Below are 16,759 nucleotides of genomic sequence, written 5' to 3'. Positions count from 1 at the left end.
GTTCCTCCCATTGCACGGGCCCCAGAGGTTGAGACTCGCCCCAGACCACACAGCCGGTGAGTGGCTGAGCCTCTGGAGAACCCAGGGTGACCCTTGGCACCGTGCTTGCTCTGCCTCTTCGTGCTGCATCGCAAAGTCAGACAGCCTTTCGGAGGGTGCCGTCCCCAGAGTAGCTTCCTGGCTTCTCCATCAGATTGCTCAAAATCTGTCTCCCCTGGTTCCTCGGAAAGACACTTGTCTGCTGGACATATGAGCATGCCCCTTTGGGGACGAGTAGGAAGCAACCTTCTGGCCTCAATAACTACAAAAATCCAAAGAGCTTTTTTTTTTTTAATTTTTAAAAATTGAAGTAGTGTTGATTTACAGTGTTGTGTTAATTACTGCTTTACAAAGAAATGAATCAGTTATATATATATATATATATATATATATATATATATATATATATACACATTCTTTTTTTAATATTTTCTTTTCCGTTATGGTTTATCACAGGATATTGAATATAGTTCTCTGTGCTATACTGTAGGACTTTGTTGTTTATCCATTCTATATATAAAAGCTTATATCTGCTAACCCCACTTCCCACTCCATCCCTCCCCCACCAGTCTCCCTTGGCAATCACCAATCTGTTAGAGAACAGATGTTAGTGATTCTGTTTCTGTTTCATAGATAAGTTCATTTGTGTCTTATTTTAGGTTCCACATATAAGTGATATCATACGGTATTTGTCTTTCTCTTTCTGACTTACTTCACTTAGTATGGTAATCTCTAGGTCCGTCCATGTAGCTGCAAATGGCATTTCAGTCTTTTTAATGGCTGAGTAATATTCCATTGTGTATATGTACTATATCTTCTTTATCCTTTCATCTTTCAATGGACATTCTGTTGCTTCCATGTCCTGGCTATTGTAAATAGTGCTGCTCTGGACACGGGTGCATGTATCCTTTTGGACCATGTTTTTCTCCGGATATATGCCCAGGAGTGGGATTGCTGGATCATATGGTAGCTCTGTTTTTAGTTTTCTGAGGAACCTCCATATCGTTTTCCACAGTGGCTGCACCAACTTACATTCCCACCAACAGTGTAAGAGGGCTCCCTGTTCTCCACACTCTCTAGGGGAGGCTGTTCTTTATTACAGAAAGTATTCCTGTTGGAGATGTACTCTTCAACTTCAGTTCTGCCATTGGAAATAAAAACTGAGTCTTGTTGATCATACAAATCTTTAGTGGAAAGGCTCTGGAATAAGTAGGAGGATTGATGAAGATGAGTACTTGTAGAGAACATGGTGGTTAGATGGGGAGGCTGCAGCTGACCTGACACTCACATCCATGGGAATTCCTGCGTCCAGGTAGATAAACTCACTATGGAGACTTTCTGGAATTGCAGGGATCTTCGTGATTGTATCTGAGATTTCCTGCTTGTGGTATAGAAAGCTCTGGACTTTGGAGCCATTTATGTATTTGTTTAAAAAAAACCTATTAAGTATTGAATTTGTGCTGGCTGCTGTGCTAGGTGAAGGGGATCTATAATGTTCTGCAAGACAGATGTAGTCCCCATCCTCATGGAATAAGTAGCCAGCCAGACTTCTCATTTTGCTCTCGCCCTTCACAGCTGGGTGATTGGGGCAACTCACTTAACCTTTCTGAGCTTCTGATTCCATGTGGAAAACACTCCCAGCCCCTGGGGTTGTTCCCAGAATGCACTGAGTTCACTTGTCAAGGGCGTAACAAGCGTGGTCCATGGAGGCTGCCCCTCCCTCGGGACTGCCCTGCATTGCTTGATGCCTGCTGTGCTGTGCGTGGAGCCTGAGATGCAGAGGGGAACCAAGTGTGAAACTCCCTGCCCTCCGGGGCTCACATCCTAGTGTGTGGATTCCCTGCTTCTTGTTAACCAGCTGGGACACCTGGGAAAGTCCCACCCCTGTGGGGAAGACCCATCCGGGAAAGGCCTTGGACCCCACACTGCCCTTGGCCTCTCTCTCTGTGAACCTTGGAACCACCAGCAGGAGGGTGGAATTCAAGGTCACAATCCAGGGGAAGGAAGCTGGGGCCACTCTAGCGTCCTCTCTGGGGATCCCTCACAGCCCAGCCAGTGGAATTGGTGGAGCTGGGGGAGCCTTTGGTTGGACTTATTTCCACCCCTTTTTCAGAGCCTGTAAGAAAATGTCTGTAGCATCGGCTGCCAACTCTAGTTCATCTCTACCCAACTAATAGGGCTTCAGAAGAAAGATCACAGGTCTGGCGTGCAAGGAATAAATAACAATGTTCAGTAAATAATAGCAGCATCTGCTACCATTTATGGAGCGCTTCCTATGCCCTGGGTCCTGTGCCAGTCACATACCTACTATCTCCTTGAGCCCTCCCAACCACCCTTTGGGGTGTGGGTTTCCAAGAGATTGCCCAAAGTCATGCAGGTCATAACAGCAGGAAGGATGGAGAACTAGCACTTGAGCCTGAACTCAAAGTCCTTGGAGGGAAAAGGGGAGCATTCTTGCCTGTTTCCAGTCAGGACCTCCCCCAGAATCCGGGTTCTCCCTGGTAACAGGATGCTCAGCCCTCATTAAATATCCTCAGGACTAGCTGTAAATAAAGCTGGCCGGTTCTGCCCCACCTAATGGCCACTGCTCTCCCCTTCGATGAAGGAAGAATCTGAAGAAGGAAGAATTAGTATCAGAAAGGTCTCCACTCAGCCTGTCCCAGCCTGGGGACTACAGGGCCCAGTGCTTTCTCTCCCAAGTACTGGTGAAAAGCCCTTTCCCCCAGGGCTTTCTCTTTCCTCTTGGGTCCTCAGCTCCTGTACCTCCCAGCTCTTTTCTACAGTCAGCTCAGAAGATGTCAGGTCCACCTGGAGGGCCAGGGAGCCATTGGGGCAGCTCTTTACCCTCTGACCTGCCTCCCTCCCTTCCCTTTATCATCAGCAGCGTATAGAGTAGGGCAGGGAGCTGCGGGAAGGGGGAGGGTAGCCATGGGGTCTCAATTCCTCATCAAATTTTGTTTCTCGTTCTCAGATGAAGGGCGGGGGGAGGACTTCAAATAGGAGAGAGGCCTTTCTTCAGAAAGAGCAGCTTTGACTGTTTTTAAAGGCATTGTACTTCTTTAGCAAAGAAGAATAGTTTTAATAGCTATTGCATTAAAACCTGGTTCTCTTTAGCCTGGGAACTTTGGCCTCATGTCTGAGCCTAGGTTTAGCTCCTGAATGGGCAGCAGGTAATCCTGAATGAGTCTGTAAATGGGCATCTTGCCAGGCATGAGGGACTGTTGGGGGGATTAACTGGGACCTGTCTAGTAGAGAGTGGGCAGCGCTGGGCCTGGGCTTGAGAAACGGGCAACACTGGCTTTTTACAGACTCCCGTTCTGTGCTGTTTATGTTTCTGTTTAAGAATTTTTCTAAAGGCAGTGTAAATGTGGATGAGCCTTAGAGCTGCATAATGCATTCATGGGGGTTCATTATAACATTTTCTCTATTTTTTTTGTATTTAAAAATTTTTCCAAAATAAAGACTTTGGTTTTTGTTTTGTTTTGTTTTGTTTTTTAAGCAACTAAAAATACTTCTTCTCTTGACCCTACTTCAGAAAAGTCAGGAATCTGTTTGGTCTGTTTTAAGGCTTGATTGTCAGGACAGTAGGTAGAAGAAGAAAGAGCCAGTCTTTAGTCAATTCACAGAGACAGAAAGTAGAAAGGTGGTTATCAGGGGTTGGTGGAGGGAAACAGGGAGTTGTTTAATGGGTATAGAGTTTCAGTTTTGCAAGATGAAAAGAGTTCTGGAGATTGGTTACACAATAGTGTGAATGTACTTAATGCTCCTGAACAGTACAGTTAAAAACGGTTAAAATGGTACATTTTCTGTTATGTGCATTTTACTATAATTTCTTTAAATGCCATTTAAAAAAAGAGAGAGGAAAAAAAAAAAAAAAAGCCAGTGTGTGAGCGTCACTCCTGAGGCTTGCTGGCTTACGGTGTCTGGCCACTGTGGCCTAGTCTGCGGTTAAGAGTTTAGGTCACTTGGTGGCCTCACGGTCATCCGTCCACTAACTAACTCTGTGACCTGCCAAGTGTGGCTCAGGCTGTCTGTGCAGCAGCCCCTGGGCGTGTGGGAGCGCCCAGTCAGCTGGTGTGCAGAGCACCCTCAGAGGCGTTGTTTGCATGTTTCACCACTACCACCAACACTACGGGCTCACGTGCATGTGGCTGGCCTCCCAGATTCAGGGTGAGTGCTTTGATAGGCTTAGGAGTTTTTTTTTTTTAAACTTAGTATGTCGACAGTGCTCCCACTGTTCAAATTTGGGACAGTGTGAATATCCAAAAAGAAAAATGTAGATGAAACGGCAGAATTGTTAAAAATTCTTTTTTTCAACCCCAACGTAATAATTTATTCAGGAAAGGGTCCTCCGTGGATCCCAAACCACTGAGTTAAAGGCTGTTGGGAAACAGGATATTCACTTATTCTTGAGGTGGCACCTCACAGATGACTTATTAGTTTCACAGGAGAATGGTACCTTTAAAATGGAGAGATCTGGCGTCAGCACCTTAACCAAGCGATCAAATGTAACATCGCTATTGCTGGGACAAATTGATGTTGTATAATTCCTGATGTGATCTGTTAAGAGGGACAAAACGTCACCTCTGTAGTTTTCTTGCTCAAACCGTTTGATCATGAGGAAACAATCAGGGAAGCCAGAATACGGGACATTGTACAGCTGGCCTGGATTCATCCAAAGAGTCCATGTCATGAAAAACAAACAAAGAATGGGACCAAAGAGATGTAACAGACACCATGTGTAACCTTTTGGATCTGGATCAAAAAAACAGAGATTATAAAGGCATTTTTGGGACCCTTGGGGGAAGTCAAATATGGATTGAATGTTAGAAAATGTTAACTACATTAATGCTGGTGTTCTTGCAATTAGGTAGGAAAATGACCTCAGGGATGGATGCTGAAATATCCAGGGGTGGCATGTCATGCCTGCAACTTAATTAAAAAATGGTCCAGCAAAACCAATATTTATATACCACACACACACACACACACACACAAACACACACACACACACACACACACACACACACACACACACACGGCAATTGTGTGGCTCCGTGTCAGCTGTTGGTGAATCTGGGGAAGGGTCATCTGGGTTCATTGTTCAGTTCTTTCTTCTTTCCTGTGGATTTGAAACTTTTCCAAATAAAAAGTACATCAAACAAGTTGAAGACAGTCTGTGGCTCTTGTCTGACTTGGAAAGACTCGGACTTCTGTCCCCCGCCCCTCCCGGGGGACCTGCCTAGAGACTCCCAGGCATCTGTTGTCTGTGCCGTTTGTCAATAAGGAGCAAGCAGCTGAGTGGCGGTGCTCGGTGGTGGCGGGCTGGGGACAAAGGGCTGCCCGGCTCATGGTCATGGGAGGAGGGGAGGAAACGTCTGCCCGGCACGTGCAACACCAGGAAACTCATAAAATCTTTGCTGGCTGTGAAATGTGTTGTTCGCTAAGAGCGGGGGCTGCGAGGTCACTCCTAGGTGTGGAGCTGAGTGCTTGCGTGAGCTTTTTCTCTGAGCCTCTGGGGCTCCGAACAGAACCTGCCTGGGAGTATCTGGTGTGTGTCCAGCACAAAGCCTGGTGCCCGGCCCAGCATGGGAGCTCTGTCCATTCCTGTGTGCTGGGTACTTCTTACAGCACTTTGCATCCTGCATAGCCATGCTTTCTCCGTGTGGGGCGGATTCCTAGAGAAGAAATGAACAGCCTGTGGAGTTCAGTGCTTTTAGGGCCAGGGTCAGCTTGTCGAGGATTCAGACCCACCTCTGCCCTGCTCTGCAGTGCGGTGGGTCCCCAGGTAGCCTCCCCAGTGTGGGGAGCCGAGGGAGCAGGTGAATCAGATTCCTCAGTAATCCATGGCCCCTTCCATTTGAGGGTGATCCTTTCTGGGCCTGGTGGCTGGGGAAAAGGCAGAACTCTGAAAGGTTTGAAAAGCACTGAGGGCAGGGAGAAATTAATCTGATTGAGCACATCTGCCGGTCGGAATAGATTGCTGGCTGCCAGCAAGACCGTGGAAGGGTCTTGGTGCCACCGCTGGCACGATGCAATAGCGATGCTACATTTGATCGCTTGGTTAAGGTGCTGACGCCAGATCTCTCCATTTTAAAGGCACCAGATGCAAAGGTTTCTGCCAGAGCTGTGACCTTCACCATGCCACCCTCTGCTCTGGGAAGAAAAGAGCTCTAGCTATTGAGTGCCTGGGAACAGCATTGGCTCAGGTCAGCCCAAGGTTCAGGGAAACCTTGACAATTTTGCAAGAAAAATATTGTTTTCTTTCTTTTTAATTTGCATAAAGAACAAGTGAATTGTTGGAGAAAAAAATAGCCGATACAGATAATCAGAGAGCATCAGAGAACAATTCAGATGGCCTACAATTCAGCTATCCAGAGAGAACCATTCATTCTCTCAACAGATAGGCATTGGGCATCTACTGTGTGCCGGGGACTGTGCTGGCACCTCGGGGCACACCTTTGAATACGTGGAACATGGTTCCCATCCTTCTGGGGCTCACACTTGTTAGTGACCTATTCATGGTCAGGTGCTGGCCACTGATACTCCTATTTGAGATGAAACAATCTGAGTGTGAGAAGTGCGTTGATGGCACCGAGCGGCCTCTGAACTGAGCTCTGGAGGACACATGATAAGGGGGTGAGGGGATGAGCACGCCCACTGGAGGAGGGGCCAGATTCCAAGTGTGGCTGGACCTAGTGCTTGGGGAGGGCGAGGGGCCCTGAGGCTGCGGAAGGCAGCAAGGCCTGGTCAGCAGGGTCCCCCCTACCCGGGACTTCGGCGTTCAAGAGCCTCTTCCCCTTGGGGAAGGGGCAGCACTGTCCTCACCTTTTCCTGCCCGAGTTGCCCTGGTACAAGGCAAGGGAGTAAGGTGTGTGCTCTGCCGGCGGGGCCGTGGATGGGGCTCGGGAAGGAGATGAGGCTGGGTTCCTTTGCTGCAAGCCGCTTCGGGACCGGTCAGCATCGTCTCTGCTCCCCCGTGGCAAGCACCAGAGCTTCACGTCACCACCTCTGCCCACCCAGTGGACTGTCGCCTGGCTCCCCGAGAAGAAGGATGCAGGCCTCCCAGAGTCAGTGTTTCATTTCTCGTGATGTCTTTTGAGGCCTTAGTGAGAAATGTCTTGTATCTGCTGCAGGGCTGCCGGCCTGAAGTGGTTACGCCCTTATCTCTCAGCGAGCCTGAGCGTCTGCTGAGAACTGGGTCGGGGGCGCTGGCAGTTGAGCCCAGGTGTGTGGATGATTTGTTGGCTGTTCCCTTCATCGGCACAGATGTGTGCTCGGAGCTCAGCTTGGTCGCCCACTGCCTCTTCCGACACCTGCTCCCGCAGCTGTCCTGCACCCAGTGAGGTTAGGCTTGGAGGCCAAGGCGACCAGACCAAGGCCGCCACCATCCGATGTGGGCATCGGGCAGCACGTGGGGACCATGGTCAGGGAAGGTTTCCAGAGGGCAGTGGCTTTGAGGTGAAGGACCGGGTGAGCTTGGCGGAGTGAAGAGGGGATGGGGAAGGGTGCTCTGGGCAGAGGGGCTGTGCAGACGAAGGCTCGTAGGCAAGGAGGGCACGGTGCCTGCAGAGAACTTCCGTGGCCGAGGCTACAGCCAGGTGTGCGTGGTTCCCCCGAGTGAGGGTGTGGGGGCTGCACGCCCCCTGCCTGCGGAGCCCTCCACAGCAGAGGCTGCCACTAGGGCCCTCCACAACTGATGACTGCCAGGGGGACATTGCTGTGGAAATCCTCGGTTCCCTTGACCCTTGAGTGGGATAACCCCGGGCTTGTGTTTTATTTCTGTGTGTTTGTATCTAGCTTCATGTGGATTTATTTCCTGCAGATTATTTCCAGGACCTTCCAGTATGAGGTCATTGTTCCTTCAGTACTTCCCAGGCTGTGTGACATGTCTGTCTGCGGGGTTTCGCATCTTTTTGCCACTGTGCATTGATATGAATGTATTCCAGTTGTCTGTTCCTGCAAAACAAATCACCCCAAAACTAAGTGATTTAAAACAACAACGATGGGGGTCGCTTGATGGTTCCTGTGCTGGTATTACCTGGACTCCTTCATACAGTTGCTGGAGGATCCACTGGCCTGGAAGGTCCAGGGTGGCCTCATTCACGTGTGTGAGAGTCGGTGCTGGCTGGGCTGTTGCCTGGGCATCTTGGTTCTCCTCCTTGTGGCCTCTTCACCTCCAATAGGCTAGACTTGCTTCCTTGCACAGAGGTCTGGGAATGGCACTCCAGGCGGGACAAAGGCAGAAGATGCAAGGCCTCTTAAAGCCTCGCTTTGGAAGTCACATGACGCCACTTTTTTTGTTTTCCAGTTTTATTGAGATACAGTTGGCAGACTGCATTAGTTTAAGGCGTACAGTGGTTTGATATATGCATATATTGCGAAATGATCACCACAATAAGTTAACATCCATAATCTCACATAGTTAGACTTTTTTTCTTGCAATGAGAACTTTTAAGATCTACTCTTTTAGCAACTTTCAAATATGCAACATGGTTAAGTATAGTCAGTATGCCCGACGTTGCATCCCCAGGACCAATTTATCTTATAACTGGACGTTTGTCCCTTCTGACCATCTTCACATCCCTCACCCCCCACCTCTGGCAACCACCAATCTGCTCTCTGTATCTGAGTTTGTTTTTTTAAGATTCCACATGTAAGAGATATCATAACAGTATTTGTCTTTCTCTGACTCTCTCATTATTCACTTAACATAATGCCCTCAAGGTCCATCCATGTTGTCCCAAATGGCAGGATTTCCTTCTTTTATGGCTGAATAATATCCCATTGTATATAAATACTATATTTTCTTATCCATTCGTCGGAAAGGGGACACTTAGGTTGTCTTGGCTGTCGTGAATAATGCTGCAGTGAACATAGGGGTGCAGAAACCTCTTCAAGGTCAAGTGCCGTTTTGGCTTTTGTCCCTTTCCTGTCTTCTCCTACTTACAGATCTTTCCTAGGCTCACATCCCAAGCAAACTGTGTCTGGGGGAATCCAAACTAAGAACCCATTGACAGAGTTTAAACTCAGTATTGAAGACACTGGGGAGCCACTGAAGGACTTTTCCACGTCTGGAGGGACAGGGCCAGATTTGCAAGGTCACCGTGACAATGGCCCCCTGACCAGTCCTGAGGCTGAATTAGTGAGGACCAGATGGGAGGGCCACCTTACTCCCCAGGCCCTTGCTGCTGTTGCTAACTGCTGTTGAGCACCTTCTGTGATCCTCATGCTGGTCTGAACATTTGGTGTGAGGTTTCCCATTGAATCTAACAAAAGCTTTAGGATGTATAAGTTCCATTTTACATGTGAAAGAACTGAGGCACAGAGAGGGTGAGACACCTTTCCATGACCACACAGCACAGCTGGAAGTGATGGCCCGGGGATTCGAGCCCAGGTGTGACAGATCTGGAATGTGAGCCTTTGGGCTTGCTCTCCTCCCTGCCAGCACCGTCCAGGTACTTTAAGGTGGGCTTTTACAGCAAGTGTTGTAAAAGTCCCAGTAACCTCTGCTTCTCCCTCAGGTAAGTTCGAGGACAGGGAAGACCACGTCCCCAAGCTGGAGCAGATAAACAGCACGAGGATCCTGAGCAGCCAGAACTTCTCCCTTACCAAGAAGGAGCTGTTGAGCACGGAGCTGCTGCTGCTGGAGGCCTTCAGCTGGAACCTCTGCCTGCCCACGCCCGCCCACTTCCTCGACTACTACCTCCTGGCCTCCGTCAGCCAGAAGGACCACCACTGCCACAGCTGGCCCACCACCTGCCCCCGCAAGACCAAAGAGTGCCTCAAGGAGTACGCCCACTACTTCCTAGAGGTCACCCTGCAAGGTGGGGCTGATGTCAGGGCCTGTCCGCCCTTCCCCACCCACCCAGGGGGGCCGGGGTCAGGGGCCCTGAGAGGCCTGCCCCAGGGAGTCCTTGCTGATGGGGGCCCATCCACCCAAATCACCAGATCACTCCACTTGGCAGGGATCAGCAGAGAAGGAGCGACAATTCGACCATGTGTGTGTTAGCAGTAACGTGTAGAAGAGAAGCAGCAGCTTGTATGCAGGCAGCTGGTAGCCTGTCTATTTACTCATCACCTGGTAGTTTTTCATACACTAATCTGGAGCACAATGCAAATCCACAAGTAGGTCACACCGGAAGAGCTATCATCATACAGGTAGGGTGGGAGAGAGGATTATGTTTACATCTGCTTTAGCAGTAAACTTTTACCCTGTTTGGGGACTTTTATTTGAAGTGTCTAAAGATCTAGGTATTAAGTACAACACTAGGTCAGAAATACCGTTGATACAACCACGTGATAACCCACTGCAAACCAAATATCAATAATATCAGTAACAACATCAACAATTGTGATATCAAGCATTAAATGAGCACTTACTATATACCAGGCACCTTATTTTAGTGCTCTGCATGCATTATCTCATTTGAACTTCACAGCGACTTCACATGAAAATCATTTGTGCTATTCTCATTTTACGAATCAGTTTCCTTAGTTGATACTCAAGACCTGAAGTAACTTACCCAAGGCCATTGCTGGAATTTGAACCTGGGGAGTCTGACTCTGACTGTGTCTGTAACCATAGCACCCTGGCTAATTCATACTTTAACAGGCAAATGTTGAAATCATTGAAAGTCATAAACAGTTTAAGACAGCATAATAATGCGCTGATAACCAACCGTTCTTCATGAGAATTGTGGGAATTTCAACAGTTTGCCTTTGCACATAAGTAGTACCAGCTTTGCCATGTTGCCAGATATCAAAGTAGGACGTTAAGATTTCTCAGATCATCTCCCAGTGTGTACATGTACCAAAACATCACGCTGTACACCGTAAATATGTACAGGTTTTATTTGTCAATTATACATCAGTAAAGCTGGGGGGTGGGGAGGATTTCCCAGTAAACATAAGTCAAGTTCCAATTTTAGTTAAGAATATCAAACACTTACAGGCATTCATTCATTCATTAGTTCTTTCAACAGATTGTTAGTGAGTGCCTACTGAGGGCCAGGCTTTGTTACTAAGTAGCCTTCAGTCATAACCTCAAAAAGAAGCCTTTGAAACAGTGTGTCGGTCACCCCTAACAGCCAAAGGAAGGAACAGGTGTTTGGCAGTTCTGCTTGTAGCCCATCAGCAAGCCCATTGCAGCCCCTGGAAGCCAGGGATGGTATTTTGAAAACTGCTGCTCTAGGCTGACATAAGAAATCCCAGACTGAGAGAGCCAAGGTGTTTTAAGATTCAAGAATGGAAATTCATGCTGTTTTAATTTTTCATCATGTGTGTGTGTGTGAGCAGTGAACAACCTTGGACCTAATCATTTGTCTACCAGTTCCCGGGGAGCACAAGGCAGGACTCCAGGACCAGGCTTTCTGATGCTGACTCTTTCTCCGTGATTCTCTTTCAGATCATATTTTCTACAAATTCCAGCCTTCTGTGGTGGCCGCAGCCTGCGTTGGGGCCTCTAGGATTTGCCTTCAGCTTTCTCCCTACTGGACCAGAGATCTGCAGAGGATCTCAAACTACTCCCTGGAACATCTCAGCACATGCATCGAAATTCTGCTGGTGTAAGTTCCTCTCCTGATCCTTTGTGTTTCGGAAATACTGAAGTTCCACTGGCTCATAATCGCCACTTCAGGCGATTTCCTGGAGGCTTATGGTGGGCTGGTGGCTCACGGAAAGTGGGCCGTGGTGACTCCTGACAGAATTGGGATTTGGGGAGTTGGTCTTTCCTATTTTGAGTAGCTTTGGGTTTGCAATTTTTAGGTCAAGAGTGCAGCAGAAGAAGGGCTCTGTGCACATCTTTCTGAGTGTCTGGGCTCTTTGACCCAGTGTATCAGTCAGTCTTCTGGGTGATTATATTGAGACACTCTCATCATGAGCTGCTTTTCTCAGACATGGCCACAAAGCTGACTCTTAGCCAGCTACGCCCAGAGTGGCTTCACGTAAGAGGCCACAGACTCCTTGCAAGGGTCCTTGGGAATCTTGGGGAGGAAGTGTTCAGTGTTTCAGAGAGGATGCTTTTAAAGGCGTCATAGAACACCCTGAAACTGATATCGGAAGCAAAAGAGCTCAGTAGTGACTGCAGGGAGGACAGAGAGGACAGAAAGCCCTCGCCTGGCTGCACCTGGTCTCTCTTCCACCCAACGGCTGGTGGCATCTCCTGGATGCTGGCCCCACTGACCACGGGGCCAGGCCCCTGAAGAGCTGCCTCTCAGCCTCCTGGTGCAGCTGCCTTTGTCCCATTCCTCTGGAATCAGTCCTGCTCCCTAACCCTTATTTTAGAATCTGTGCCTTTTAGAAGGTGCCCAAAGCCGGAGAACACGTTCTAGCCTGAGTGAGGATGGGCGCCCCTGGGTACTGAACCACCAGCCCTGCCTCTTCCCCAAGGCTGTCCCTCTGGGGTAGCTCCCTGCTCAGACCTGCTGCAGCTTCCACCTGTTCCTTTCTTACCGAAGCCTCTAATTGATTTGTTTTCCCAAAAAGATTTACTACGGGAAGCTTTTTTTTTTTTTTCTTTTGAGATGGCAAAAAACCTGTTCCATCCCCCTTTTCAGATGGAGACACTTAGGTCCCTGGGGGCAACCTGCTTGAAATCTGCTAGCTTAGCCGGGGATGGAGCTGGCTGGAAGTGCCTTGAAGGCAGAGGTTGTGCTCACCTAAGCTCCGGGAGCTCTGTCCTCTCAGGGCAGGCGCTGTGCCCAGCGCGGGGATGCAGTGATGAGTAAAAGCAGATGGGTGCTCCCTCTCGAAGCTCGAACTCTGCACAAGGAACCAGGTAGTGAGCGGAAGTTATCACCTGCGGTGTTGACCGCCAAGGTGGGGCAGTGCAGAGGGGCTGCGGGGACAGCTAGGCTAGTCTTGAGGGGTCAGAAGAGGGTTTTTGTAGGAAGCAGATCCAAGCTGAGATCTGAGGCCTGAGGTTAGTCAGAGAACAGCTGAGGCAGTGCTTCAGGCAGTGAGCCCAGGCTGGGAGAGGCCCAGCAGTCACAGCACATGGGTCTCCTGGCATCCCCCTCAGCAAGGCAGGTGTCTCGTGCTGGAGCCTCTGACCTCCCAAGTCTCACCCAAGTCCTTTCCTTTCAGAGCTTACGACAACATCCTCAAGGATGCCGTCGCGGTCAAGAGCCAGGCCTTGGCGATGGTGCCCGGCACGCCCCCAGCCCCCACCCAGGTGCTGTTCCAGCCACCCGCCTACCCCGGCCTCGGCCAGCCGACAGCGATGGCCCTGGCCCAGTTCCAGACCCCCGTGCAGGACCTGTGCGTGGCCTATCGGGACTCGCTGCAGGCCCACCACCCGGGGACCCTGCTCTCAGGGGGCAGCGGCTCATCCCTCCATGCCCTGTACCCCACCCTCCAGCCCCTGGACGTGTGTCCCGTGCCGCTGCCCGCGTCCCTCAGCATGCACATGGCCATTGCAGCTGAGCCCAGACACTGCCTCGCCGCCACCTACGGGAGCAGCTACTTCAGCGGGAGCCACGCGTTCCCTGCGGGCTGTTTTGACAGATAGGGCACCTTTAGCCACGCAGGGAGGCCTTGGAGATCTGGGCAGAGGAAGAGGGCGCTGACGAAGGGAGCTCAGCCCAGTGAGGCGCCTGGGAGGCTGTCCCCGCAGAGCCTCAGGACCCTTGAACGGAGAGGGTACATGCTCTTTTTAAATAAAACCGACCCAGGGCAAAACAGGCAGTGACATACCTCACGCAAGAGCATTGCTCTGGAAAACGTCTTCCACGTGTGGCTGGGATGCAAGGGGACGGCTCGGTGGCCACCCCCTGGAGAGGGGCCCAGCAGGTCGAGAAAGACCTGGGAAGAGGCCAGGAGACTGGGGACTGGATGCAGACCAGCAGTTCACGAGCACGTCCAGGTTTTAGCATCAAAGACTCCTTTATTCTTTGCCGATGGCAGCTACACCACTGAAAAGGGGGCAGCCTGATGTGTCTCCAGACCCCCGGTAGATGCTATCTGGGGTGCTTTTCTTCCCCTGGCTCCATCCACAGGGGCCTGTGTGTGTGTTCATGACCGAGCGTCTGCCTTCCGAGGCACAGTGGGCAGCTGTCTTGTTGCTTTGTTGTGGAACCTAAAACCCTCTTCAGCCTTCTAGATATTTCACATGCTGCTGCTTCCCGAAGTGACCTAGCTTTCTGTTCAGTAAGATGTCTTGTTTACATGCTGTATCAGGGATTTTGTGATACTTGAAAAGTCCTTAGGAGAAAAATGATGGTGATCGCCACACTGCCTGTCCCACGCGAGGGCTGTAGGTTTTTAACCCGGCTTGGGGCAGACCTGTGGTAAACCACAGAGCTCCCTTTGCAAAAGCGTATGGTTGGGGAGAACCACTTTCCAGGCTTCTCGGTTCCGGAAGATTCCACGTCTTGGATGCTCTGTTCACCTGTAGAACTTCGATAACCACCCAGAGGAGAAAGGTTGTTGAAAAGTAGACAAAGATTTAAACCCAGCACCGCTCACCTCCTTCCACCGCATGCATCTCCTGCTTGAGGTTAAACCCAGCCTCAGCCTCAAGTTTGGCTCAGAGCAGAGGCTCATAATGTGGGATGTATGCCTGATGCCAACTGGCTTTGGGGATTTGGGGGCGTGCAGGGTCTGTTACACGACTGACAGCCAGTGACAGGATGGATCAAAAGCCAGTATTTGGGTCTCTGCAGTGAGAGGGCTCTCAGGAAGACTCTTGGAAGCATGTGCAATATGTTTTTATTCTGACTCACGGCTTGTGCTCAGCGTGTTTTATTTTTTGGTTGGTTTAGGGTCAGAGGTCACATTATTCACCCCCTAGGACTGGGAGGTGCAGAGAACCACGGAAGCGGTTTTGGGTTTGTTTTTTTTTTTGAGAAGAACCCATCTTAGTTCTCTTGACTTGGTTGCCAGTCTAGGAGACTGGCAGGGGGACTGCCAGGAGTCGAATCTGAAGGCGGTTTTCAGAGCAGATGGGAGCCTCAGCATGGAAGCTGAGTAAAGAAGCGCCTGGACGCGGGCGGCGCGGGGCCACTTTGTCACACCAGCATAGATAGGAAAGTGCACATTCATTTGTTGTTTTCTCTTTTTCTTTTGCCAACCTCCTTCTATTTATGTGCAACTGGTTTGGATTCCAAGTTACTGTGTTTGTCTTGTCTGGGGCTGGGCGCTTGGGAGGGTCCATCCGTCCGTGTCGTCACCCCCCCAGTAGAACCTCACAGCCAGCCCAGCCCCTAAAAAAAGTGGTCCTGCAATAAACACATCACCTGCTCGTGGCCTCTCTCTGGGTTCTCTTCCTGGCCTTCTCTCAGCCAGCCCTTCCTCCCTCTCCCACGTCAGCCTCTGGGGATGGGCACCCACACTGGTGCCAAGAGGTTGTGGGCTTGGTGACAGCAAGATGGGCTCTTGCCCTCTGAGCTGGAGCTGGGCCTCCCTGGGACATGGGCTGGGCAGCGGGAGTGAGTGAGGCTTGACATCCCAGCTCTGAATCGGGTGGGGTTCTCCAGAAAAACAGAACCCATTATGGAGGTAGTGAGAGTGATTTAGTTTAAGGAAATAGGCTAAACATCACAAATGCCTGGATTAGGGTCAGGGTTACGGTTCCACTTCCTCATACCCTCTGGGTTCAAAGTCCATCTCTCCAAAGCCATCTATTCTGTCATCTGAATGCTCCTCTCTCTTAATCCCTTATATCAGTGATTCTCAGCAGGGCTCATTTGTGCCCTCCAGGGGACTTTTGGCAATGTCTGGACATATTTTTGGTCATCACAACTGGGAGAGGGACGTGGTTGGCATTCAGTGGGTAGAAGCCAGGGATGTTGCTCAACATCCTACAATGCACAGGACAGCCCTCACACTAAAGAATGGACTGGCCCCAAACGACCGCTGTGCCGTGGTTGAAAAACCTCAGCCCACAAGGTCACCTTCCAAAGAGGTCTCTGTCATCCCCCAGGTCTCTTTCCTTAACCCTTTTGTTTTCATCATAGCTGTTAAATCATCTGGAATGATCTTGTTAGTTTGTTTACTGGGTTTGATGGCTGTGCCCTAAACCACCTGCAGCCAATAGAATATATAGCTGCCTGGTGATCGTGGCACTAATCACCCAGCTGACGTTTATTAAGCGTTTGCTGTTTATAAAGCACTCTGCTAAGGAATTTGCTCATATTATTTCCTATAATCATCCTAGTAACCCTACAAGGCAGCTGTACCTTACAGATCAGAAAACAGGGCCACAGAGAAGTTCTTTGCCTAAAGACAGTGTGGTGAAGGAAGGAGGCACAATTCAAACCCAGGCAGCCTGGAGCTGCCCCGCTTCCCTGAGATGCCTCAGTCGAGTTTTGAATAAGTGCAAGGCTCCAACTGGCCATCCTGCTCACCTGGTGAAGAAAACATGACAGAATAATGCATATGGGTTCGCAGAAGAGTGGCCAGGCATTCGTGCTGCTGATTGATGGGGTCAAGGGGGTTCTCAGAGTGTGCTCAGCAGCAGACAAGAGTACAGAAACATAGCTTTTGCACAGCTGCCACAGGCTAACGTGATTTACGGCTCCATCTGCCTGCCCCCAACAGGCTCTGATGTGGGAGGGGTTCCCCCAGCCCCATCTGTGAAGGTGAAGATCTGGGACCAGGCTTGGGGCTTCCCCAGAGCATCCCCTGGGAGGGACCCCACCTCTGGGCTGCCTCTGGTCATCCCTGGCACCAACTTCCTGGGAAAGAATCTTACCAACCTCATTAACCTCATTCTCTGTTC

At 50.0% G+C, this 16,759-nt stretch overlaps 1 protein-coding gene across 1 annotated transcript in view; it reads left to right on the top strand.

Annotated features, from left to right (window-relative positions):
* CCNJL (cyclin J like) overlaps nt 1-16,755 on the top strand; it is a 57,688-nt gene extending 40,933 nt beyond the window's left edge. Inside the window, 3 exon segments of the mRNA XM_082379894.1 lie at nt 9,564-9,866; nt 11,447-11,606; nt 13,126-16,755. Of these exon segments, the coding sequence (XP_082236020.1) occupies nt 9,564-9,866; nt 11,447-11,606; nt 13,126-13,549 (887 nt within the window). The 3' untranslated portion in view covers nt 13,550-16,755.
* Nucleotides 16,756-16,759: the final 4 nt, after the last annotated feature.

This window comes from Balaenoptera borealis, assembly GCF_965194805.1.
Source record: "Balaenoptera borealis genome assembly, chromosome: 2".
In the NCBI taxonomy this organism is placed as follows: domain Eukaryota; kingdom Metazoa; phylum Chordata; class Mammalia; order Artiodactyla; family Balaenopteridae; genus Balaenoptera; species Balaenoptera borealis.
Note: the sequence above shows the minus strand (reverse complement) of the source record. Positions and strands in the feature narration are given on the sequence as shown.